At 45.5% G+C, this 27,385-nt stretch overlaps 1 protein-coding gene and 1 long non-coding RNA gene across 2 annotated transcripts in view; both read right to left on the reverse strand.

The window, feature by feature from the left end:
* The window catches only part of LOC309339437, a 657,715-nt gene that overhangs the window by 215,285 nt on the left and 415,045 nt on the right, over positions 1 to 27,385 (reverse strand). The window lies entirely within an intron of this gene.
* LOC309338925 (uncharacterized protein) lies at positions 5,917 to 11,070 on the reverse strand. The gene is made up of 2 exons (XM_081856456.1): positions 10,318 to 11,070; positions 5,917 to 6,935 (listed from the first exon to the last, which is right to left on the reverse strand). Exons 1-2 carry the CDS (start codon positions 10,982 to 10,984, stop codon positions 6,361 to 6,363), a joined length of 1,242 nt encoding a protein of 413 aa, XP_081712582.1. The 5' UTR covers positions 10,985 to 11,070; the 3' UTR covers positions 5,917 to 6,360.

Here is a 27,385-nt window from a genome sequence, read left to right on the forward strand (position 1 = left end):
GCCCAATGATAAACTATCTTGCAGCTGAAAGTGGTCATTTTCTGTCCTTTAATATTGTACTAGCTTGGCCAAAAATCAGAAGCAAAATTTGTTTTAAGTAGGATTAGGCACCTGCAGACCTGAAGCCATTCTCTGAAGAACACATGGAATCTCCAAGCAAGCAAGCAAGCAAGCAAGCAAGCAAACAAACAAACAACATTCTCCCAGCTGGCTCTCACCAGCAAGGTGGGGCCTATTTAAAGAAGCACAGTGAAAACTGAATGTATCATATACATCCCACAAACTCTGAACGCAATCCATTAAGGATATCCTTAAATCTTTCCCAATGGATTGTGTGGGCCTTTAGATGGGTTGTGCTCTCTGTACTCTGTACTGAGAGCCGGTGTGGTGTAGTGGTTAAGAGCGGTGGACTTGTAATCTGGGGAACCAGGTTCGCGTCTCCGCTCCTCCACATGCAGCTGCTGGGTGACCTTGGGCCAGTCACACTTCTTTGAAGTCTCTCAGCCTCACTCACCTCACAGAGTGTTTGTTGTGGGGGAGGAAGGGAAAGGAAAATGTTAGCCGCTTTGAGACTCCTTCGGGTAGTGATAAAGCGGGATATCAAATCCAAACTCTTCTTCTTCTTCTTCTACTCAGATCAGCGCCCCTCAGCGCCCGTTACAGAATGGATGACAACCACATCCTAGCAACTAAATGGTCATGGCACAGCATGATCAAAGACTGATTCAGCAACCATGCAGCTTACACAATACAATAGCCATACATAAAATGACTGCCCATATCTAGAAAATCCCAAACACCATGTCAAAACAATGTACTCCTAAATCATAATTTTAATTAAAAATGAGTTTGTGCAAAACTTGAAAGTTCAGATTTCAACATTCCACTGTAAATATGGAACTCTTTCCTGGTGTACTACTCCAATAAAATGTTACTCGGCCTTCATTTTGCTTGGAAACTTGCTCCTGCTTTTTTATCAGTTGCCGTTTAACACAACATTGCAGCATTTTATTTTATCTCCCCTGCCCCGAAGATTGTATATGTCATGCATTTCAGCGTTGCCATCTAGTGGAGCGACAGTCTCCTTGCTGAAAGAGTTTCTTCCGCACGGCCTCATTAACAGTCTCTGGAATTGCAGCCGATGCCTCATAATTCTTCATGTGGCTACTGCTTTCTACAGCGCAATGAAAGGTAGCATCCCAACAACCCAAGAGTCTCAGAGCTCCAGCTTCTGAGAGTGATGAAAAGTGATCAAAGGGTCATGCTTCTTCAATGATTTGAAGCAGACAGGAAAGACTCCCCCCCCCCTTCCTGCGATTCACAGTCCTAATATAGGTATGTGAAAGATAGGTTGACAAGTACTACAATCCAAAATCCTATGAAGGTCTTGAGATATGCTGTCCCTGAAAGCTTGCTTTTACATTAGTGTGATGGACAGAAGAAAGGAGCTTGGAAACTCACAAACGTCTAAAAGGCTGAACTAGTGGTGGCCTTGGACTGAACAGAAAGAAAAGAACATTCATGGTATCCAACCAGGAATTAAAGTTTAAAGACAAAATGAAACTTATAATTCATTTCATTCCCTATATATAGAAAACTATTATGTGGGCAGTGAATATAACTACCATTGACTCTGTTCCTATGGGTAGGGGTAGAATTCCACCCCAACCAGAAACCAGACCAGACTTGACGGCTTCTAATGGAGGACAGTATTTTTTTTTAATGGACAGAATTTACTTCTTATGAAAATCCATGGCGAGACCACACTTCGAATGCTTTGTACAGTTCTGGTCACCGCAACTCAAAAAGGATATTGGAAAAGGTTCAGAAAAGGATGGCCCAAATGACCAACTCTTCTATGAGGAAAGGTGGGGCTGTTTAGCCTAGAACAAAGGGGAGTAAGGGGAAACTTGATAAAGCCATATAAAATTATGCATGGTGTATGGAAAGTGAAATAGAACTTTGGACCATTCAATGAAGCTGAACATTGGAAGATTCAGGACAGATATTCCTCACATATCACATAGCTGTACTATGGAATTTTCTCCCACATGACTGAGTGATGGTCACTAACTTGGATGACTTTAAAACAGGATTAGACCAATTCATGGAGGATAAGCCTATCAATGGCTATTAGCCATGGTGGCCATATTCTGTCTCCACTACTGAAGGCGGTATACTTCTGAATACCAGTTTCTGGGAATCACAAGCAAAGACAGTACTGTTGCACTCAGTTCCTGCTTGCAGGCTTCTCATGGCTATATAGCCATGGCACTGGGCACTGTGAGACAAGAATGCCAGAGTAGATGGACCTTTGGCCTGTTCAAGCATGGCCCTTCTGAACACTTCTCTCATTGTGTTCTCTTCCAGGCCCGTGCATGAATGCTGAGACTGAGCAACATAACCCACTAAATCCATAAGCTGCTCCAGGCCTCATCTTCTGAGCTCTGATGTTTCCATAGTGCTGAATGGGTAACAATAACATTGCCTGCTCAGCATTCTGAGCATTAGTCTAATGGCTAAACCTCATGTCACACTGGTCATAAATAAAGGCAGTAAACCAAGGAGAGGGGAGCCTATGGCCCTCCCGATATTGGCAGACTACAATTCCCATTGCTCCCTGACAGTGTAGTCAATGATCAGGGATGAGGGAGGTTGTAGTCCACAACATCTGGAGGGCCACAGGTCCCCCATTCCTGAAGTAAACAGTAAGTATACCATTAATTATTCAAGCTCCATGTAAGGACTTTAGAAATAAAATCAGCTCCTTGTCCTGGCCTTTGGTCCCATAAGTGATTCAAATGCTGTAGTAGAAGACAAATGCACACCAAAAGCCAACCAAGTCACAGATCAAGGAGTGCTGTGGGACTCTACAAAAACAAAGGAGGGATGTCTCTGTAGTTTGAGAAAATGTGTCTCCCTTTCTTGCCCCCATTCTATCCTCTTTCAGATATATGAGCTGTTCAGAGTGTGCAGACTGAATTTTAACTTATTTGTAGATTGTCTACAATTTCCAAAGGAAGGAGGAATATAAATAAAGAGTCTGGATGTGTCACATAATGTTCTAACACAGAGCAGCAGGGAGCAGACATCTGTCAGTTCCGAGCCTTATTATCCTTATCATAGAAAGACCTTTCTATCATCATTCTGCTCTAGGCAGAAAACAAATCAAATTATGTAAGTTTCCCCATTTATCTGTTTAAGCAATACCTGGGGGAAATCCTGTAGGTTTTGGATTATAACTATAAATTAGCAAAATACATGGGACATTGGGGGAGCAGAAAATAAATAAATGCCAGAATTGCTAATGCTTGGCAGGAGAGAAAATGGCAATTGGGAGAGACTTGCCTAAAGATCACAGCCAGGTGGCATGGAAGTGGCAAATCTGATATAAAGCCTCAAACCCACAGCTTTGAGGAATTCTGTCAGCATCCAACCTTTCCTAGCAACAGCACCAGGAGTCCAATGTAAATTACATGCTCTGTGAAGTTTAGCTTGAATACCTCACAAAGAAAAACTCCATGTCTGATGCTGAGGCTTCTCTTTGTGACACCCTGAGAGCTCATATATGTTCATATTATGGACCTCCTTCTCTCACATGCTAACTTCTTGATGAGTGGTGGCATCCAAGGTCAGACCAATACATTTTTTCTGCCCATGGAAAAATACAAGAGCCCCTCACCCCCCAAATTCCATATATAAACCTGACTAGACTGTAGATGGGTTTTGCTTCAACACTAATGACAAGACAGTGTCCTCACATTAAGACAGCAGGCCAGCTTGAGGAATGAGAGGCAAAAATCCCCAAAGTAGCAGGACAGTGTTAGCCCTAAACCTCTGACGTTAAAGTTTGTCTTATCTACTACTATACTCATGTAATATGAAATCTGAGCTTGACATTTGGATCTTGAATGCTACTAAATGGAGATTAAAAGTTATAGTCAAGTGCTTATACATATTCACCAGCATTATTTTTTAAAAGTACAAATTCTGCTCTTCTGCTTCGAAGATAGGGTTCCAACATGAAAAAAGATATTGTGAACACAAGATAAAGATTAAAAGTGATATTTTAAGCTGTATGTATATATATATATATAGAGAGAGAGAGAGAGAGAGAACCTATTAATATATCATCCTTCTGTATCCGGGATGTAAGAATGGGATGTAAACAAAAGATGTTCCGACCGCTGGAACGATTGCCAGAACCAATGCATCACAATAAAAATATATTTCCGTTGCTGTCTTCTGCAGAAGGACAATCCAGAAGTCCTCACTTAATTCCTTTTCCAAATATAGTTGCTTCGTCTCATCCTGTAACAACATATATTTTCTGTGTAGAACTGAATCTCTGTTTTTGTCCTATGGGCTCCTTCCCTAGTTGGAGGAATGCATCCCCTGGATCGGTGGCCTGGTTAATATGCATAGATAGGACAGCAGAAGGAGTAGCATCAGTGTTTAATCTCACCTGGAACCTAGAAGTATTTGGCATCAGAACCTGTATCACAAATAACTGCCAAGCCCTGGAACCTGAATGTTCCTTTAATGGCATAGCCAGGAGAACTTTTCTCTGCTTTTGCAAGCCAACTGGACAGGAAACTGCCTCCAGCCATGTGCAGGGTGCCTTTGACTCTCAGCATGGAAATTAGACGACAAATCTGGGATTCCAGCAGGTTGGAGTCCTAGCAGATTTCGCTTACAAATTAATCATTGTGCCACAGGAAAGCTGCACTGGTGACTGTTGCAGGCAAATACAGCATCATTAATGTTTAGGGAAGGGACAGACAAAGGAACCACATTTCCATGGCAATGTGCAGATCTGTTGAGATAGTGTGTAATGTCGCCTGCCTTTCTCAGTTGATTTGCTGAGGGCTAATCCAAATTCCACAATATCTCGATATAGAAAGCACCGCTTAGCACACAACTCATGTATAACACACACCAAGTGGATTTACATTTGTGTTCTACTACAGGCACACAAAATGGCACATATGCACAGAGGACCCCTTTATCCGTTGGTAAAATGCAAGTTCCTTGCCTCTGACAAAATCCCTTGTTGCTACAGTGACATTTGGATGCTCGGCATATGCAGATCTCTTCTATCATCATTTGCGTGTTGAGTTCCGCAGTGCCACCCCCCAAAAATTCACACAGCACACGTTCATTTTTGTTTTAGGTTTTTGGCATAATTTTGGCCACAACTTTATTAAAATACAGCAAATGTGAGTGGTTGCTTAGGCATTGGTTATGACTATCTGTCCTTGCCCCCGAGGACAGAGCTGAAACTTCCGGGCACCACCGGAAGCCAGCGTGGGAAACAATTGTTGGGGAGAAATGAGGCTGGGAATTCAGTCCAACACCTCTCACCCTCATGTTCCGGTGGGGCTTGCACGGCCCAAGCCCGGCACCACGGACAAGGACGAAAGAATGGCAAGCCCCTGGATTCCTTTAACGGAATTCCCATTCGCATCATTTGGAGGGATAGGCACCTTACCCCTCCAAGCACCAATTTAACCAATGCCTAACCGCCAACCTTACAAGTTGTGACGATTTGCTAAGCAGTAGGCAAAACCCAAAGGCACACACTAATCAGCCATATGGGAAAATTCCTACTGGGCCCCCGCACCAATGCGAACGACCCCATGACAGGCAGAGCAAGGTCAGATGAACCCAAGAACCACCCTATAAAAGGGAGGGGGGGCGGGTGATCCGATGCAAAACGGCCAAGAGGACGTCCCCTAGTCCTACTCCTCAATTTATAGACTCTGACTCCTCCTCTAATTAGCAACACCAAAAAAATCCCCAGCAACCCAATTTAACCCCCTACCAGCTTGGTTCTCCAAATTTTGCCTAATCATGATGGTGGTCTGCTCCCCAACCGCAACACGTGCTCTCTGCTATTGAGAACACGCTTTGCGTGTTGAGTTCCGCAGTGCCACCCCCCAAAAATTCACACAGCACACGTTCATTTTTGTTTTAGGTTTTTGGCATAATTTTGGCCACAACTTTATTAAAATACAGCAAATGTGAGTGGTTGCTTAGGCATTGGTTATGACTATCTGTCCTTGCCCCCGAGGACAGAGCTGAAACTTCCGGGCACCACCGGAAGCCAGCGTGGGAAACAATTGTTGGGGAGAAATGAGGCTGGGAATTCAGTCCAACACCTCTCACCCTCATGTTCCGGTGGGGCTTGCACGGCCCAAGCCCGGCACCACGGACAAGGACGAAAGAATGGCAAGCCCCTGGATTCCTTTAACGGAATTCCCATTCGCATCATTTGGAGGGATAGGCACCTTACCCCTCCAAGCACCAATTTAACCAATGCCTAACCGCCATGGAGCCCACGGCTCACCGCCAAACCACTCACAACCCTAGCCAAGACCTCAGCTTGACCACCACCGCACCTATCCAGGCCTCATTACCCGAAGCCGACAGGTGCACGCCATCATCTCGAAATAGGGATGGCCTCTGGGAAGAAATTTCAGTATGAAAAATCACATCCCCGCCCAACTCCAAGACCTTTTTTGTTACCGCTGTATTGATGCGACTCCTGGCTCTCTCAATGGCAGCCGGGCAATGACTGCCCCTCCAAGAGCGCCGTTGAAGCAGCCTTGACCAAAAAATTTTTGCTGCCGGCATCATAGCTCGCAGTGTCTCCAAGTCCAATAAAATAGCAGCACGCAGTGAACGACAGTTCAAAGAAACCAAGTCGTTCTCGCCCAGATGTACCACAATGGCCAACGGGGGTTCTTCCCATAGCAACTGCCTCCGAATCCGAGGCAGGAGCTCCGACCAATGCATTCCCCTTCTGGACAGCCAGGACAACCGAACATGATGAGGAAGGCCGAGACCTGGACCCATTCGCGACTGCCGCGCGGCGACACCAGCCCAATGGACGATGCTGTGCCCCACCATCCATATGCGGACAGGCGCCAAACCTAATAATAAATAAACAAAATTAACGTGAGGTCCTCGCCTAACGGATATAATTCTTGAACACTCCCGACTTCCATCGACCCAACTCCTTTATCCTGGCTGCTGACAAGCCCCAATGTGCCGCCGTAGTGGCAGCCCCTATCCTGAACGAGTGTGGGGCAAAATCATTTGCCATGCCTCCACCCGCCACGATTGCTTTCCGCATTATTTTCGCAAACTGTTGCCTCGAAAGGGGCGAACCATCCTCATGCCTAAGTAGTGGACCATCCCCAGGGGTGCGGATGGACAGGTACCTCCTGACATCCTTCACAGGGCAAGGGCCCGCCTCCCCAGTAGCCGGGAGACGAATGAGTGCACCCCTGCCCCTCTGATCCGTCTTCGAGTGCCTTATTGTGATTTGAAGTTCCACAGGAGACAGCCGCACGTCCTGCAACAAAAGGCCCCATGTACGGCCATCCCTATGAACCTCAACCACAATTTCGCCCACTCTTAGGGCACCGAAAAAGGCGATCGAAAAGGCGGCCGAAAAGAGGCGAGCCTCATAGCCGGACCAGCACACTACCCGCAGCTTTCTGCGCATTACGCACAACATATCAAAAGATATGGGTAGCCGACTTGCTGGGCGGGAAGGACGAAGTCTACTCCATCCTTCCAAAGCTTTCCGGACTATGAACCTCGCACAAGGATCCTTATCAAAAAATACCTTGCAGAAAAATGCTATAGCAGCAGCATGTATCCTAATCGTCTTAGCTGCCCTGCCCAGCTGAAATAAATGTGCTAAATAGCTTAACACCTGCGAAGACGTGGGCGAAGCCCGTTTTAAGTCGCAGGCAGATTGCTGCATGAACGTCACAAAATCACCCCACACTTTTGTGTATGAACGTAAGGTAGAAGGGGAGACCGAAGCCGCTACTCCCTGTAAAACTAATTGCTGCCAAGGCTCCAGAGATGTTCCGGGAAACATTCCGGACGTATCCGAGCCTCTGGAACCAGGAGTCTGAACCGCTCCATCTGAAAACGGGACAGAGCATCAGCAATTTCGTTAGACACCCCGGGGACAAAACGTGCTGAAAAAACTATATTATTACGTAAGCAATGCAACACAAAAACCCGCAAGAGGGCCGACACCCGGGGGGAGCGTGACGACAGCTTGGCCAACACTGCCACCACCGCCTGATTATCGGTCCAGAAGCAGACACGACGGTTCCTGAACTCCTCGACCCACAAATGCACTGCCACTGCAATGGGAAAAAACTCGAGAAAAGTTAGGTCCCGCGTAGTCTCACCCCCTTGCCAGGTCTTTGGCCAATGTTCTGCACACCAACGTCCCTTCCAATAGAGTCCAAAGCCAAGGGAACCGGCAGCATCAGACTGCACTTGAAAGTCATTCTGCAAGTTCAAAGTGTCTTGCCAAAGTGACACCCCATTGAATTCCTCGAGGAATTCCAACCAAATGGAAAGATCCACCTTTACCTGACTAGAGAGGCGCACACGATGATGCGGGGCTTTCAACCCTGAGGTGAGGCGGGCCAGGCGAGAGCAGAAGGGGCGCCCCGGCGCCACCACTCTACAAGCAAAATTCAAGTGTCCCAACAGTGATTGAAGCTGCCGAAGAGACAACTTCCTCAACGGGAGTAGCTCCTCTATTACCCTCCTCAAATTTGCTAGTTTGTCGCTTGGCAAGCTAGAAGTTTGAGCAACAGTATCCAAAAGGATACCCAGATAAGTAAGCCGAGTCGAAGGACCCTCAGTCTTGTCCGCGGCTAGGGGCACCCCCAATTCCTGAGTAAGATCGGCAAAAGCTTGCAAGAGCACCGAGCAATCGCCAGTATCAGATGCCGAGGCCAATAAAAAATCATCCAAGTAATGAGTGACTCCGCTCAGGCCGGTTTTTGATTTGAGAGCCCATTCCAAAAAGGTACTGAAGGATTCAAAAGCGGCACAAGCAATCGAACATCCCATCGGCATTGCCTTATCAAAATAATAGTTGCCCTCAAACTGAAAACCCAGCAACCAAAAATCTTCCGGATGAATTGGCAAAAGGCGAAAGGCTGACTCGATATCGCATTTTGCCAATAATGCGGAATGGCCAAAGCTCCGAATCAACTTGATTGCCTGATCAAGAGATGCGTACTTCACTGAGCAGAGTTCAGGAGGTATGACGTCATTAACTGACGTACCCATGGGGTGTGACAAATTATGAATTAAACGAAATTCCCCCGGTGCCTTCTTAGGCACAATACCCAATGGGGATACATGCAAATTTTGAAAAGGAGGGGTGACAAAAGGACCGGCCATCCGACGCATGGCCACCTCCTTTGCAATCTTTTTGCGAGCAACCTGAGGTAGCTCACGAACTGACTTTTGATTAGCCGGATTCCTTGCCACAGGTGACTCAACTACCGGAATCCGAAAACCTTGAGAAAAACCATTACCCAAATAAACTGCAGCCTCCCTATTGGGGTATGACTGCAACCAAGTTAACAAAACCCCCAGGCGAATAGGTGTAAAAGCTAAAGAGGTCAACAAGCTATTTTGCGGTTCCCGTGGTGTTTGCGGGAAGAGCGGGCTTTGGGGATTGCTGAGAACCCCCTTTTCCCCCACGAAAGGGCCGCCGACCTGCAAAACAGGAGGAAGTGGGATGCGAGCCATTGCATCTTTCGCAGGCGTGGACGAATTTGCACCCCTGTCGATTACAAAACCCTTTGTTGAAGTCCCAGCAAAACAGGCGGCGGCCAGTTTTTAACACCCCTGTCTTAGGCTTCTGCTGCTCAGGAGCCTTTTTATCAATAAGGGGGGCCACGTGGGTGGTCCATACGTCAAGATCTTTCCGATCCCAGCGAGCAGACGGAATTCTTGCTGCGCGGCGCCGGAAAGCCTCATCATATTTTATCGCGGCTTTTTCACCTGCTCTGGTGAATGCCGAGCGAACGATAGACAAATAAACCATTAAATGAAGAGATCTCCGGGGATAAGCAGCCATTACCACGCCAGCAAAGACCTGGAAACAATCAAGCCAAAGTTCGAATGAACGGTCTGTATTGGGAACCCCCTGGCGCTTTTTGGAAGAACTACTCTTCTCTAGGTCCTCCGAGGGCGGGGCCAACTTAAACATGTCTACGTATCGACCATCCAAAATCCTAGAGCGCACCTTCGATGACAGGTGCAAACCAGGAATAACGTCTCTGGCGGAGTTGGTGGACACTTTAACGTCTGGCACCAAAACGCCATCCAAACATTCCTGAACGATACCATACCTAGCCCGATGCGTGTTGGACCGGCGCTCCCAAGCCCACCTAGGGAGCCCCGATGCGGATTCGCCAAAGCCCCAGTAAAGTTCCAGTGAGTTACCTGACTCCTCGTCAGAACTAGAAGATGACGTACCAGTATAAGAAGTAGAGGAGTCATCCCTCCTTCGCTTTGCATGCTTCCGGGAAGACTTCCTGTGGCGACGCTTCCCGCCCGAAGACTTCCTGGCCGGAACCGGTAAGCTGTCCTCAATGGAAGATTCCGATTCCTGATCCGGCCGAGAGAGACCTGGGGCCGATGGAGAAGAAACCACCCGTGAGGGACCAGGAACAGAAGCTGCCTCAACGGTAGGCAGCACTAACCTACCATGGCGGGAAGAAGAGGCCGAATGGGCACCCCTCCCCGAAGGTCTCCGCGAAGGATGGGACCTCCGTGCCCTGCCACGAGCAGCAGGTATGCATCGGGGATGTGTCGGCTGGGGGTCACTTCCCCCCACCACAGGCAACAATCCCCCACTTTCATCCTCCTCAGATGACGACAAGACCGGCGATGATGCTCCCACAGGATGAGGCGGTGTTGTCGACGTGGACGGCTGACTGGAACACTGCTGCAGAAAGCCATCCAGATTAGCCGCGAAGCGAGATAAGGCCGCAGGATCGCCGGCCATGCTGGACACCAAGGACTGCACTCGTCCTTCTGGTTGTCTTGTCACAGGTGAGCGTAACGCCTGCGATGGGCCTCTAATAGGCCGTTTTGTAGTGGAAGATGGACCAGGGCGAGCTGAGTCCCGCTTTGGCGCCATACCTGCTAAGCAATAAGAATATAAAAGTAGAAAATTCCAAACTGTTAATGAGTAAACAGGCCTGACCCGATAGCACTTGAAACCAAGAAATCCAAACCTTGAGACAATAAACTTCAGTAAAAACCAAGCACAATTATAAAATTCTAATTAAAATTCCTTAATGTAAAATTATTACACGCCTACCAATCCAGCCGGCAAGGATAGAAGAGTAGTCAGCCCGATTGAGGGCTCAACCACACAAAAGAGGGGTTATTCAGTCAATTCCAATAAGGAAACCTAAAAGAAAATGAAAAATTCCACAAAAACAATTGCAATGGTGCAATAAGCAGATCCACCAGCAGGTGGCGCTATGACAGCCTGTCCACTAACGAAGAGGAGGCTGCAATACCAACTAGGCCACCAGGGGAGCTCAGGAGTAGGCCGGCTGCAATACCGGCAATGCCACTAGGGGAGCTCCAGAGTAGGCAGGCTGCAATCACTGCAACCGGCCACAAGAGGGCGCAGGCCAATTAACGGCGCCAAACGGATCAGCAATGGAGGGCCCTGACGCAGCAAGGCTCCTCCACCGGCACAGGCCGCTCCGAGGCCCCCAGGAGGCCCTGAAGGCCTCAAGCCACCCTCAATCGGCGCCTGCTGCTTTTTAAAGTAATCGAGGCCACCTGAAGCAGGCGCTGGCCGCGCCGCGCGGTCCCGCCGGTAGCCCACACCAGTTATTTATTTATTTTTTATTTTCAGGCCGCCGGAGCGACGGGGACGCGCCAGGCAGCACAACCGCCCAGGAGCCGGCTCGGAACAGGTAAGGTAAGTCGGAATAGGGAGAGGGGCGGGGAAGGAAGGGGGACTGGGAGCGCTCCGCGGCTCGGAGCCACGGGCGATCTGCAATTAGGGCCTCCCTTCGGAGGGAGACGATGGAGGGAATGTGGGGGGGGGAGGGAAGGGTGGAAGCCGGCTGCGCGCCGAGGCCGCGGAGCCGCGGAGCGACCCCCCGGGCGGGTGCAGGGTACTCCCGCAGAACGCGATCGCAATGGGGGGAGTAAGCGGCTCGGCCGCACTCCGCGGCCCTAGAAGTGGCTTGGGACGGCGCAATCGAGGAGAAACCTCCCTAACTAGGTAGGGGGCACCCCCCCTTGCCTAAGGAAACAAACCCACCACAAACTTAAGCCAAGAAATTAAAATTAATGAGGAGCAATAAATCCGGTAGAAAAATTAAGAAAGGGAGGCAATAGGAAACAAATACAACCGTCTCAGACACCAAAGAGCTCCTTGATCCGATGCAAAACGGCCAAGAGGACGTCCCCTAGTCCTACTCCTCAATTTATAGACTCTGACTCCTCCTCTAATTAGCAACACCAAAAAAATCCCCAGCAACCCAATTTAACCCCCTACCAGCTTGGTTCTCCAAATTTTGCCTAATCATGATGGTGGTCTGCTCCCCAACCGCAACACGTGCTCTCTGCTATTGAGAACACGCTTTATCTGTATAGGGAAGATGATGGTTGGGAGGAGAGACTGACACAAATGTTCTTACAACACCAAGTGATTCTGGCTTCCAAACATTGCTGCATTGATATGGGCTCTTACAATGAGGGAAATGAGGTAGCCTATGAAACGGTCACACATATCTATGACTAACCACAGTAAAATAAATATGTGTGTTTGTTACACATGATGACCTCTATATGGCACACTAGTTCCTATGTGGAAGTGCTTTAAAAGCATAAGAACATCCCTGCTCTCACCGAGGCCAACCAGATAACTATGAGAAATGGTCAGGGATTGGAGTCCAAGAGGGCGAGACGGATGAGAAGTGGTGGAGATCACAGACATTCCCCTTCTCCTGACGCAGCAAGAGAAGAAGAATGCAACACTGAATTACAGCAGGGGTTTGAGGGGAATGAGGAAGGACATAGCTCAGAGAGAGATGAACAAAATAGTTGGGAAGCATTAGAAGAAGTGAGGGGCTAGCTGACACGTCACTGGAGAGTATTTCTGATCCCCCTTCTCCCAGAACTCAGCGTTCATTAAGGGTGCAGGAACAACGGAATCAGAGACATTTGGCCACAAGCAGCCACCTTAAAGGGAGGTGTTGTTGCTAGGAGAGAGGAAGGAGGAGCCCAGCTTGGAGCAATGCCATGTTAAGGCTTGTTGCATGCTTTTGTCTCTCACTATTAAGATTGAATATCTCTCGCTATTAGGATTGAAGGAGAAGGAGAAGGGGTCGACAGAAGACGATACGGTTGGACAGTGTTTTCGAAGCTACCAGCATGAGTTTGACCAAACTGCGGGAGGCAGTGGAACACAGGAGTGCCTGGCGTGCTCTGGTCCATTGGGTTCACGAAGAGTCGGACACAACTAAACAACAACAACAACATTAGGATTGAATAAAACTCATTAAACATTACTCTCCTTGTTTTCTCTGCTCTTGCTGCAAGTGGGGGAGGAACAGCTTTCCAGAAGGCTTGGCAAAGCCTTGACAGAAATGTACAAGTTGTGTAGCGTGGTGATTTTGTAATGTATGGAATAACCCTCATACAGTGGTTTAAGCCAATGTTATGGAAGCATATTGTCTCCTCTTTCTCTGGAGCAATTTCTTCTAACACCTGTCAAGCTCACTGATTGCAATCACTGGCAATCATCAGCAGTCTCAGCTTTGTATAATTGTTGCATCACTTGTGTAATTGTTAGTTGCATGTATACAAACTAGCTTCCTTGCCCTTGTAATCTCTAAAATTACCAATTATCTGTTACAGGAGTTGGAAACTAAGTAGAACTGAATCTGTCACGACACTGGCACATCAGATAAGGCATTCTGCACAGCAGGAGATAAATCAGTATATAGTAACAGATATGTTTAGATTAAGAATGAATTTGCATGAATTTAAAACAGTTGCCGATTCAGAATTTAAAACTTCATATCAGTGAGTGTGAAATCACATCAAAATGATATATTCAAGTAAATATATCTTTTGTAGATGAACTTTTTTTTGTTTAGATTTTTTGTTTAGGTTCAGAGATACCTGACTGATAGCAAAACCTGGAGCCTGATGCAAACTTCCAACATCCAATTTTGAATATAGATTTTGACAACTTCAGATTGTCAGTCAGTTACATACGTATTTGAATTCTGAGAAGCTAGGTGAGATTTTATCTCAAAGTCATTTCAGCTCATTTGCAATATCTTTAAGGTCATATTCACAGAGTAAGCCTTAATACAAGTCAACCTTATACAATCAGATCCAATATAGGCACAAGTGGAGCAAAGCTCTCAGGGGAGGGACCTGCATTTTGCTTATGTTATTCTATAAAGCACTATGTAAACTTAGGGCACTAAAGCGAGAGTAAGTGCCACAAGGCACCCCAGACACCATGTTTGGGAGTACATTGTCAGCAATATGCTGATGACATGGGGTTATACTCCTTCTGAAGGACAGGGTATGCTCTGGTAACCTCTAGATTAGATTATCACAAGGCATTATATAGGGGGCTGCCTCTGAAAATGGTTTGGAAACTTCAACTGGTGCAGAATTTGGAGGCCAAGTTGCTTACCAAGGTGAGAGAGTTTGAGCATATTACACCGATCCTGATCCAACTGCACTGGGTGCAAATTTGTGTCTGGGCCCATTTCAAGGAGCTGGCTTGGACCTATAAAGCCTTAAATGGTTCAGGACTGCAATACCTCAAGGACCACCTCTCCCAATATGAACTGAACCAGACCCTGCAATCATCATCTGAGACCTTTCTTTGTGTGCCTCTTCCATGAGATGTCCGGAGGGCGGGAACACAAGAATGGGCTTTTCCTGTGGTGGCTCCCCATTTGTGGAATACTTTCCTGAGGGAGGCTCACCCTGTGCTTTCATTACATATTTTTGGCACCAGGCAAAAATATTTCTCTATAAACAGGCCTTTAGCTGGTTATCACACTGTGGCCTTTTAAATGTGTTTGTGGGATAGGGTTATTGGTTTGTTTTTGTTTTATTATGTATTTTGTGTTCTCGCTTTGCATTTTTATGTTGTAAACTGCCCTGTGATCTTCTGATGAAGGGTCGTATGCTATTTTAATTAATTAATATAGTATATTAATATATTAATTGTTAATTAATTATGAACAATATAGCGATTGTTCAGGAGTGATGTTATGTTACTGAGGTCAGGGTCCTTTTCTGACATTATGAATAGGGCTTAAGTGAACTTATGAGGAGGGGAGAGCATGCACCAGCAGGAGAACTGCATTGTTCTCCTCATGTTCCAGGGTGACTGTTGTCTGCAGCGAGAAGCATCCTGTACTCATGAAACTGCTGTGTGTTTTGGGACCCTGGTTTTCCAGCATTTCAAAATGCAGTACAGGAGACTTTCCCACTGCAAACAACCCAGAAGATGTGAAGGGCAAGGTGGAGGGGAGCTAGCATGCCTATACAAATTCTCCCTTCTTCGCATGTTAACTTAAGCCCTATCAAGAACTGCTGAATAGGGTTCATGAGTCCAACTTCTCCAAGAGCTTGGGGTTTCAAATTTCCGTGGCGCCCTGTGCAATGGCAAAAATTGGCACCCCGCCTCTCACCTTCCATTCTTCATCGTAGTTGTAGCGCCCCTAACACTTCATGCCCAGTGGGACTGAACCTGTTGCACTCCCCTAAATCCACCTCTGCTCCAAGCCACCATATGCATCACAGGCGAGACACTTTCCTTGCCACAGAGAAGATTCTGGCACAACCAGCAGGGTTCCAACAAAATATAAGATGCATGAAGGTCACTCTACCAAGATGGCACTAGTTAAGTTAGCCAGGGTAATGCCTTTATTCTACATATCAGGTTAACCACACTCTGCATAATGGAATTCTTACCAAATCCCTTAGGGCCTGTTCCTTTTCAACACTTATATTAGTGACCCTCATTCTAATAATTGAAACTAGTTAAAATAACCTAACACTTATTCTTTTTAATTCCTTTGGTTTTTAATATCCACAAGAAGTCACCTATTCATCTTTTTTTCCCCAGCTGAAAGGAAACCTGTTCTGTTTGACGTTTTAAAATAGCTGAGATCTTTATCTTTGCATATTCTGCTGGCCCTTTGCCCTCTTACAATATCATTATTTCAAGAAGAATCCTAGGACTGCCCACCCTGTACTACAAATGAAGACTTAATGGAGACAAGTGGGAAAATTGTATCTGCTGCAAAGAGAAATACACTACAAACTAGGTGATTTAAAGTCAAATGACAGTTCTGAGTTTGTTACATGTGATTAAACATACATTTTATGAACATGTCTATCACACTGATTTTTATAGAGTGCCTTTTAACAGTTCAATTATTGTATGATCCAGGGTGTGTGCAGCAGGGAACTCTCTCTCTCTCTCTCTCTCTCTCTCTCTCTCTCTCTCTCTCTCTCTCTGTTTGTGTGTGTGTGTGTGTGTGTATTCTTTGTAAGTCATGTGTATAACTGCTTTCCTGCTAGTGTTATCAGCATTTGCACCATAGGCAGGGGGAGTACTGGAGCCTCACTCATATTGCTCTGTAAAACAAATGATCGATATATTGCTAGAAAAGGATGGAGAACTTGGGAAAGCACCATAGCTCAGCAGCAGAGCACATGCTTTGCATGCAAAAGGTCCCCGGTATCTCCAGGTAGGGCTTGGAAAGACTCCAGCCTGAAACCCTGGAAAATGGCTGCCTAAACCACTGAGCCTAGGGCTTGCCGATCAGAAGGTCGGCGGTTGGAATCCCCGCAACGGGGTGAGCTCCCAATGCTCTGTCCCAGCTCCTGCCAACCTAGCAGTTCAAAAGCACGTCAAAGTGCAAGTAGATAAATAGGTACCACTCCGGCGGGAAGGTAAATGGCGTTTCCGTGTGCTGCTCTGGTTTCACCAGAAGTGGCTTAGTCATGTTGGCCATATGATCTGGAAAAGCTGTCTACGGACAAACATCGGCTACCTCAGCCAGTAAAGCGAGATGAGCGCTGCAACCCCAGAGTCGTTCGCGGGGTCCTTTACCTTTACTTTTTAAATGCCTCAATGGTTTGACTTGGTATAGGGCAGTTTTCTGTGTTCATAACTTCAGGAGTCTCCAAATGAAACACACACAAATGGAGAACACAAAGTACACAAGGGTGTTTCTAATGTACACCTCCCTCTCTCTGTGTGAAATTACAGCATGTGATAAGCCTCTATGTAGGAACATTGGTTGCCATAATAAAGAAACTGTGCTACTGTATAACATCCTCCCCCCAAAGAAATGCTACATTTAATTGCATTACATTGTTAATAATAAATCTTAATTTTAAAAGGCTAAAACTTCTTCCATGGAGAATCTTTTAAGTCAAGTTTCATCCTCCATCAGGATGATAATGAAGTGGTTCCTGGTGTAGCTGTCACTCTCTCATTCCTAAATTGGACAAACAAAATAGGAGTTAGTCATTTTGCATTAAGCTCAAGTACTGGGACCATTCCATGGTATACATCAACTGCACAACCATCTGTTTCTAAATAGCCACAGAGATTTATGAAGTTTGTGAGTTGCTGCTATCTCTTTCCTGGTGCCAAAGCATACTTGACCTTTCATTCTTGCCAAGGGTTGATCAGACCACTGGCAGCCAAACCAGCAGCCGGATTCAAACTATCAGCTGCTTAGGAGAATTCCTAGCTCCCTGTCCTCTTGCCATGCTCACTTCATTATTCCCACGGATAGGCTGTGATTGATTGGTGACCTCTGTGAGTGTAAGCATAGAGGCCACAGATCAGACAGCCACTTCAGCCATACTTTTCATTTGTGGACAAATGATTTTACAAATGCCCAATGGACAAAACAAAATGTCACTAAAGGTGATGGGATCCTTTTAACAGCTACCATAAATTTTGGGTCAAACTGACCAAAATACAGCTATACCTATTGCCCCCCCCAAAAAAAATCTTAACTTTCAGTTGAGCTGAACCATTTTGTTCAGTACAACTATTTGAATAACTCACATGTCTTGCTAATCTTTTCATATCCTTTTTATTGTTAGGCTGGATGAAAGCTAATAGTGTATAATTAATACAAAGGTAGGATCAGAGCCCATAGATTAGTGCATGTTCTGGGGTTGTTGTTTTTTTACACTGCTGTAGCCAAATATGAAGGATGTTGCATCAGTGCAGTAATTCAGGAATGTGTAGTATTGCAACTCCACTGCCATAGCTGTGCAGTAGGGATACTGAGTGTGATCCTCTCCAGATCACTGGGGCTAAGGACTCTCTTTTCCACTGGAACACAATCCACAACCAGAAACAATAAAACTAACATATACACAGAGAGATATATGTGCCAACGCCACCAAAATCCATACCCCAAACTGCCTGTAAGAAGAGCTTTCTGGATTAAGCCAGTGGCTCATCTAGTCCAGCATCCTGTTCACACAGTGGCCAACCAGCAGTCTATAAGAAGCCTGAAAGTAAGCCCTAAACACAAGAGCACTCTCCAGTCCTGCCATTTCCAGCAATTGGTATTCAGAAGCATACTGTCTCCGACCATGGAGGCGGAGCATAGCCATCATGTCTAGCCTTTGTAGCCATTGATGGCCATGCTTGCATCAGTATTCAGTGGGGCAATGCGCCGCAGTTAGCCACTCCATCCCAGCAGCCATAGAATTCAAGCTGCAGTGAGACACACACACACACACACACACACACACACACACACACACTCCTCTTCTCTAACAAAGAGAGGAGGTGGGAAGTTAAGAGCTGACTATATCAAGTGCCATCAAGCTTGGTCACAGCAGTGCAGTTAATATGACAGAAGGTTTTGAACATAAAAGTCAAGATGACAGAAGGTTTCAAGCACAGCACTTCACATGACAGAGTATTTTAAAGACACTTCCTAACAAGTCATGATAGATGACACAAAAACATGATCAAGCAAGTCAATGTACCCAGAGAGGTTATAAACACTATCACATTAGAGTCAGACAAGGATCTGGGAGATAGAGAATGATTAGGGGTATGGGAAGACAAGAAGAGCCCCAGAGACTAATATTGTTATGATCGGGAAGTTGAGGATTGTACAGTTTTATACAAGAGCCTTGGAGAACGATGTGACAACAACCCAACTAAGTCAATGATTTCCAGCCTTTGGATGGAAATGTTTAGTAGGGGTGGGGTGGGGTGGGGGAGGAAAGCAAATTATTCACATTTTCTTATGCATGACAGCTCTCAAAGGAAGAACAGTGGTACAAAACGCACCTTTGGTGGCAAAACTCTCTTAGCAGATCAGACCTTAAGCTTGAAGGTTTTTCTCTGCCCCTCCCAACTGTTCCACAATCATTTCTTTACCTTTCCACCTCACCCCCATAGGGCAATGTACTGGCACACACACACACACACACACCACAACCCCCTCCCCGATGAATAGGGGATTTCTTCTGGGTATTAAAAGGAATATTTAAAAAGTCAAACACAAGCTGCTAAAATCTAGTATCAAACCAGGCCAAGTTCTTAATTCTTGCTAGCCAACTGATGCTGTTATTGAAATGACACAAAGAGATTAAAGTCAAAAGTCACAGATGATTTTGATACTTGAATATCCTGGCAAAATACTGGTTACAAAAAAGTTTATATCATGTGTTACTTCCTGGGAAGACGTAACATGAAGCCATAAGAAAAGAACAATAAATTGCACATTAAATTAGAAACAGGAGCAGAAATGGCAGAAGGAAAGGAGGGAGGGAAAGACACTCTAGTTTGGACCCTGATCCATATGTTTGTGCACCAGAGACAATAAGAGAATTACAGATTCAGCCTGAGCTAACTGCTCCAATAGCAAGAATTGTCTACATTTCCCTGACTAGTGCAGAGATAAAAATCATTCAGAGAGCTGCATCCACACCACACATTCAGAGCACTCTTTTAACATTCATGACATCTTCCAAATAATCCCTGGGACTACAGTTTGCTGCAGGTGCTGGGAACTGTAGCTCAGTGACATGTCTTGCTGTATGGTGGATAAGAACTACTGCTTCCGATGGAGAAACCAACACTAATTCAGGGTATAAGCAAAGAACAAAGCATGCTTTGCATTTGGCTTTCTTTTCGGGGTGTCAGATGGGGAATTGATGGTCACCTAGATGATGGTCACCATTAGCCTACCCCCCATCACCACCCCTCCAACCATGTTCTACCTATCACATTTTGTCTGCAGTCAAATTCACGTTTCCTTCCCTGAAAAAACATCAGATCATATTGGCTTGCTTCAGTGACAGTTCTGCATTTAGTCCATTAAGCCAAGATACAAAGGTTTTGTTTTGCAAAGCCAGCCATGAGGCATTTCATTGGAGATGCCTGAAAAACATAGGACGATCCTCCTTCATCAGGCAGATTCGAAATTCAATTCATAACCAGATTATTATAGTTTCCTGTTGAAACAGGGGGAGGAAAGCCCCCAAACTGCAGCCATAAAAAGTCAATGTAAGTCCACTTAAAAACATGCTCACACAGGAACAAAAAACATGGGAAATCAAAGGGAAACATCACTCAGTACAGTAAAGGGTAGATCTTATAATGTATCACTGTTACCCTAGAACAGGCTCAATTGATTGTTATCTTTGTTCTATTACCATTAATTACTCCAGCTGCATGAAAGGGCACAGTAACTGAGTTTATATAGGGGCTGAAAATGTATTAAGTATACAAAGACAAACAATGTATGGGGTCCAAAGAGCTTTTAAACCAAGGGGAAAGTTGAGGCTTTAAAGGGTTCCCCTCCCCTATTTTGCAAAATAGCATGGCAGTTAAATAAAATTTACTGAAGAGCTTGAATAGTCACAAATTCTGCTACTAACATACAGCCCTTCATGCCCAGGGGAGGGGCAGGTGGCTTCGCTGAAAAACAAATTTTTGCCCAAGCCAGAGCCTCATTGAGGTACGGTAGCTGTGTTACGCCCATCTCTAATTCAGTGTAGAGTCATCCTGTTATCAGCGCCTGACTGAACTTTATGAAATATACTTTTGATTGTCTTTCGGCATGCTAGTGATATGTCACATTTAATACAAATTATTTGCATGTCATTATCTTTTGATACTTCATTATATTTTGGGGCTGATATATATCAGCAAATCATGCCGGAAATCAACCACTGTTGTGCTGGGTGGCCTTGGTTAAATCAGTCTTAATACTTCTCTTTAGAAAGCTTCTTCTCAACACATCTCATTTGGGTGGATCTGGAAGAACATAACAGTCTAATCCAATACATAGCAGGTCCCCACTGAGTGCAGTAGGACCTACCTCCAGGTAAATATGCAAAGGTTTTCAGCTTTAAAATGATGTTTTACAAGGTGTGCATTTTAGATTTGCCACATTGTCTCTGAATAGTTTAAAGAAATCAGAGCACAAGCTCAGCTACCTATCAGGCCAAGGTTTAATTGTCTGTGACTTAATTAACATAGTTTGCTGGGTTCTTTAAGATAGCAGGCTCAAACACACAGTTACCAGCTTGTACGTATAGTAAAAGATTTATGGTTGCATTAGAAAAATCTGGTATGAGTATAAACAGCTATTCAGACCCATTAAATATACTTTCCCATTCAAGTATTACATTTTATTTTATTTTTTTAGCATTTCTAGAACAACTTCCCTCAAATTATGACCTGGTTTGCAAGCAACAATCAGCCAAATCACAGCTTAGCATGGATGAATAGTGCTGTGGGCTCCCATAGAGCTGATTGCAGACACTTAACTCCTCCAAAGTCATTCTGCCCTGGTTTGGCTCAACACAATGTACTAACCCAGATCATGGTTTAGCTCTCTGCAGACAAACCACAAACTGTAACCATGGTTTGCCCTATGGTTCACAGCTCATAAACTACATATGTATAGGGCGGTTGGGGAGAGAGACTGTGGATGGCAAGAGCATCATATATATTACACATACCTCACTGCCTAGAGCAGAGATAGTGAACCTGCAGCCCTCCATGTGTTGCTGCACTCCAACTCCCATCAGCCCTAGCCAGCATGAGCAATGGTCAGGGATAATGAGAGCTGAATCTAACAAAATCAGGAGGACCACAATTTAGTGCCTCCCCCAGACTGTGATGGTTTGTAGCTTCATTTCCCCATTAATTTCAGTACAGGTAAATCAAATCCCTAGAAAATTACATGTATTTTTTTTTAAAAAAAAATTAAAATGAAAAAGATGGGAGTGGGTGAGGAGAGATGAAATACCATAGGATAACTGGATCAATAATTGTTGAAATGTATGTGATGTATCAAAGCTTGCTTTAAAAAAAAAGAAAGAAAAAAAGTCAGTTTTACAAATATTTCAAACATCTGCCAAGGTCCACAGTGAACCCACTGGCTTTAAAAGAAAACAGTCTTCTTTTGCAAGTCAAGGAGAAGAGTTGAACCTAGTTTTTTAACTGAATTTTTTTTGTCTTTTTCGAAGAGGGAGGTAGTGGCCTTGGGGAAGGATTTTTAAAAGTGAAGTACAGTGGTACCTCAGGTTACAGACTCCGCTAACACAGAATTAGTACCTTGGGTTAAGAACTTTGCTTCAGGATGAGAACAGAAATCGTGCTCCGGCAGCGCAGCGGCAGTGGGAAGCCTCATTAGCTAAAGTGGTGCTTCAGGTTAAGAACAGTTTCAGGTTAAGAACGGACCTCCGGAACAAATTAAGTACTTAACCCGAGGTACCACTGTATTCAAATACATGCCCACCACCACCATGTAACAGCTTTCAGTCAATTCATCTTTGCTTATAAAGGAAGATGCCTTATACTGGATTAGACCATTGGTTCCCCCAGCTCAATATGGTCTACCCTGGCTGGCAGCAGTTCTCCAGGGATTCAGGCAGAGAACCTTCCCAGCCTTGCCAGCGATCAATGCCAGGGATTGATTCTGGGATCTCCTGAATGGAAAGCAAATACTCTCCTCTTGAGGCACGTCTCTTCACCTTGTTCACCCTCCCAGTGAAGCCAGTCACAGGCTCTTGGGTTGTGAGCTTTGCTGATGGAGTGCCAGTGCGGGAGGAACAATTAATTTATAAGCAGGTGTCCTAAAATGAAAGCTTCATAAGCTACACAAAAGCCTCCAGGGGATACCTTCCCTCCCGGGCTTCTTCAGGTCAACAGGTCTACCAGTCATATACCCACACATGATAACACTAGCAAATATCAGGTATTTAAAGGTTCTGTTATACACGCAGTGGCTACATCCACCTCACAACCAGTTCTGAATGTTAAACTGGAGCTGCTTAGCACAGGAAAAGCACAGAAACCTGTTTCAAAGATGTAGCCTGGCTTCCATTGCTGTTTGAGAAGGCTGCTGTAATTATGGATGCAGAGAAATGGATTTTGAATGTGAATTCAGGATGCCTGAGCTACAGCTGTAAATTCTAAAGTTATTTTAAATCACTGGGTGCAATTTGAGCCAGCATCTCAGTTCCAAATACAGTTTTCAATGCAATGGTGGCAGCTCCGTTCAGCTTATGTGAGATACTGTCAGAGCTGCCCGAAGTCCCAGCTCACAGAGGACCAACGCCAGGTCGTTGTTATATACAAAAGTCTTTATTGAAGTTCAGTCTCTATTTCAAAACCGTGGCACGCAGCTCTACGTCTTAAACCCTAGACCGCCGAAGCTCCGTCTGAATCTCCTCCCCTCTGACACCAGTTTAAGACTCTAGCCCTGCTCCACCTCTTCCTCTGCTCTCTCCTCCTCTGGGTCCTCCTGTCCGCTGGGGCATTCCCCTTTCTGGACTCTTCTGACGCTGAGTCCCCTGACTCCTCCCCCTGCCTCCGGCGGGCTTTAGGACCTGGTTCCCAATCCGGGTTCTCTGCTGTCCCGCGTGCCTGTACATTTGAACTTGGCGCTCGCGCCAACCCAGTGACCTTTACACTGCTTCTGTCACTGCTTCCCTCTTCCGGGATGCTAGCTGGACCTGACCTCCCCTCCGTTCCCTGACTCTCCGATGGAGGCGTGGTCAGCCCTGACTCATCTTCTCTCCCTGCTGGGGGAGACGCTGGCCCCGATACCTGGGACTCTTCCCCCCCACTACGCTCTGGTGGGGAAGCTGGTCCTGATCTCCAACTGCTGCTCTGGGAGTCCCCGCTGGCCCCTTGCTTCTGGAGTGTCCCCCTTGGGACCCCCCTTGCCCTGACCACCGGCGCCCCCTTCTGTGAATCTTCTGATTCGCTGGAGAGGCTCATGGAATCTCTCGGGCCACTGTCATCTTCTCCTACGCTGCCCTCAGATTCTTCCCCTTCGCTCTCCATTTCCTCTCTTCCCTGTGCCTCTGCTCCTGAGCCCCTGACAGATACCAACAAAGAAAATGATACTTCTGAGCATGTACAGAGTGCTTTTCATTGAAGAGTCTAATCACAGCCAGAACCAGAGCCCAAATATCTGAGATTTAGGGCATACTCAAGCTTTAGCTTCTCTCTGCTTATAAACCTGTCACAACAAATATACTTCATCACTGAAAATCCGTAACCTAGATCACCTGAATACTTTTATAATCCAGATTCATTGTCCCCACATAACCCCTTGTTAACAAAAACATATGCCGAGTCAACTCCAGTCTATAAATGTCTGGTGCTTGTGTTTTGAATGTTTCCCTGGCCATGAAATTAATGGAATTATACAGCCGATACCATGGCCAAGGCATGGTGACAGAATAATTAAATTTCCAATAAGGTCTGGGAAATTTAACAAATAAACAGACACAGTTTCCTTCCCCTCTTATAATTATAAGCAAATATGTCTGGTCAAAGAAGCCCAGTTTAGAAACATCTTTACAAACATAATAATTATAGATCTGGAAACTTTGTTATACGAAGTAATGTAAATTTGTTTTAGTATGAGTCAACTTTGTTCTCTGTAGAAATGAAAAACATTGGATATTCCCATTTAAGTCACAGGTACATAAAAATATAAGAACCATGAAAAAGGGACAATAATAAGTCTATAGCTATTGAGGTATTTAAGACTTCTAGGCACAATATTTCTTGAACTGTGAAACATTCACTATGCCACTGTCCCATGTGATATTTATCTATCATGTATTGCCATGTTCTGCCAGATTTCCATGGGGTGTATTAATAATTAGACTGGCAGTGAAATACACTTTCCTAGCTGTCTATCCTGATTCTGTTGTAGGTTAAAGGGCAGGGTCTGAATCTCTGTTCTGATAAAAAAATATATTAAATATGATGTTAGTGGTCTAAGCCCATATACTTCCCCGGGGACTCCCACTTTTAATAACCTCCAGTATTATAGATAAAGCAGAGGGCAGTAATCATTACTGAAATGGATTTTCTGGCAGAATTAGACATCACCTCTCGGAATCAATAATCATTTTAAGCTAACAGGGTGATTAAATGACCTTCTTTTTATTTTCCTTCATGTCGAGTTGCTTTTTATCTTGATTTAGGACTGCACAGCTAGAACAAAGATAAACAGAGGACTCAGAACATTGCAATGGCTCAGTGAGGCCTATCCATTATGAGAGTAAAAGCATTCTACACTTTAATCAAGCTCTCACTGTTCAATCAGGGCTTTTTAAAGACGAATGCCCCAACAGTCTCCCTGTGAGTGAACTACAGTTCATGTGAATAAGCAGCACTTTAGACTCCATTTCAAACATGTGCACCCCATTAGCTTTTGCCTTTGAGGAAGTGGGGTTATGTTTTCAAATCTGAGAGTGTGCTAGCTGTTCCATCCCCTCCAATGATGGCACATTAAGTCTTTTCAGTAAAAAATGGCTTCTTTTAAATGTTTCTTTCTTTCTTTGTTCCATACCATTCTTCAATACGAAGTTTGAAAAGGTAGCTAATGAATAATAATAATAATAATAATAATAATAATAATAGAAATAGAAATAATTCAACACTCCTCTCACAGGGAGGCTGCCTTGTGAAGTGAGCCCCAGGACTCAGCAGCCATTCTTGAGGTCAGCCATTCTTGAGGTCTCCTACCAGGGTCCGCTCTGGTAAGTGCAAGCACTCCCATGAATTGTTTCATGAAGGAGAAGTGTACAGTGGTACATTGGGTTACAGACGCTTCAGGTTACAGATGCTTCAGGTTACAGACTCCACTAACCCAGAAATAGTACCTCGGGTTAAGAACTTTGCTTCAGGATGAGAACAGAAATTGTGCGGCGGCGGCAGCAGCAGCAGGAAGCCCCATTAGCTAAAGTGGTACCTCAGGTTAAGAACAGTTTCAGGTTAAGAATGGACCTCCAGAATGACTTAAGTTCTTAACCCAAGGTACCAGTGTCCTGAGAGAAGATTCCAGAGTTGCTGCATGACCAGGTCGTGCTGTAGTTGAGGAAATCCCTGCTTGCAGCAGCAGCAGCTGTTGTGCTTCTGTGAATAAATGTGCCTCTGCTAGTGTTACAGGGGCCCAAGTGGCACCAATGAGAAGTGAGGCATTTAGTGCTGCCAGTACTATGCTCTGGAATGCTCTTCCCTCAGAGATTCAACAGGTATCCTCATTTTTGACTTGTTGGCGTCTCTTGAAAACTTTCCTATGCTTACAGGCCTTTGCAGCTGTTTAAAAGTTCATTGAATAGCTAGTCATGATTGTTCTATTTATTATTGAATGGTTGGTCGCTGGGTGTGTGTGTGTATGTGCCCACTGCTTTGTAGGACGCCTTCAGGAGAAAGACTCCTCCTGCAAGAGAGGGGAGTGGTTGTGGCCGGGAGCCGGAGTCCGCCTTAATCAGGGGGCGTTAGCCCCCTGCCTCCCACTCACCTGGCTGGCGCCCACACCCATAGGCAGGCACCCAACCAGGTGCCTGCGAGGGGCGTGTATAGCAGCTTAACTTGCTGCGGCGCCAGCCTCCCGGCCTCACTCTTTGTCGTCCTGTCGCGAGTCACCCACCCTCCACTCCCTTAGAGCTCAGGGTCTCAGTTTTCTTTTGGCCTTGCTATGGACCTTAGGTTGGTCGCCCTGGTTGCCTGGGGGGGCCTGGTAGGAATATTTCCATTTGGCATTAGGCTTTTTGGTTTTTTCGCCTACCTCGTAGCAATCGTCACAACTTTCGTGGTATTGGTGGGTAGGTTAGGCATAGGAATAATGTGCTGTGGTGTGTCAAAGGGCTAGGTGTGGCCATTGCCTACACCTTCAATTTTTGGGTATTCCGTTAAAGGAATCTGGCGGTCGTGTATTCTGTCTGATGCCTGCGTGGCGGGAGGCCATGGCACGACCCTCGGTGACATCAGGGGAGAGCTTATAGTTGGATTAGCATCAACAGGCTCCACCTACTGGTGAATAAACCCCCCTGTTTTAGACTCACCCCTCTCGGAGGGGGTGAAGTCAGCTGACGTAATCCAATGCCTAAACCAATACCTTTTCCCTTGCTGTAATCAATAAAGTTGTGGCCTTTTCTTGCCCATTAACCTTATATCATGTGTCCTTGTGTTTTCATTCCACTATGCAGGGAT

Source organism: Podarcis erhardii, assembly GCF_964252035.2.
Source record: "Podarcis erhardii genome assembly, chromosome: 3".
Taxonomy (NCBI): Eukaryota; Metazoa; Chordata; class Lepidosauria; order Squamata; family Lacertidae; genus Podarcis; species Podarcis erhardii.

Bases quoted from the DNA above. Each gene is read 5' to 3' on its own strand.
- LOC309338925 (XM_081856456.1), bottom strand. From the start codon at position 10,984: ATGGCGCCAAAGCGGGACTCAGCTCGCCCTGGTCCATCTTCCACTACA. The intron at 6,936-10,317 runs GTACGTCATCTT...ATTTATTATTAG, and splicing joins CTCCTCTACTTCTTATACTG to GTTTGGCGCCTGTCCGCATA.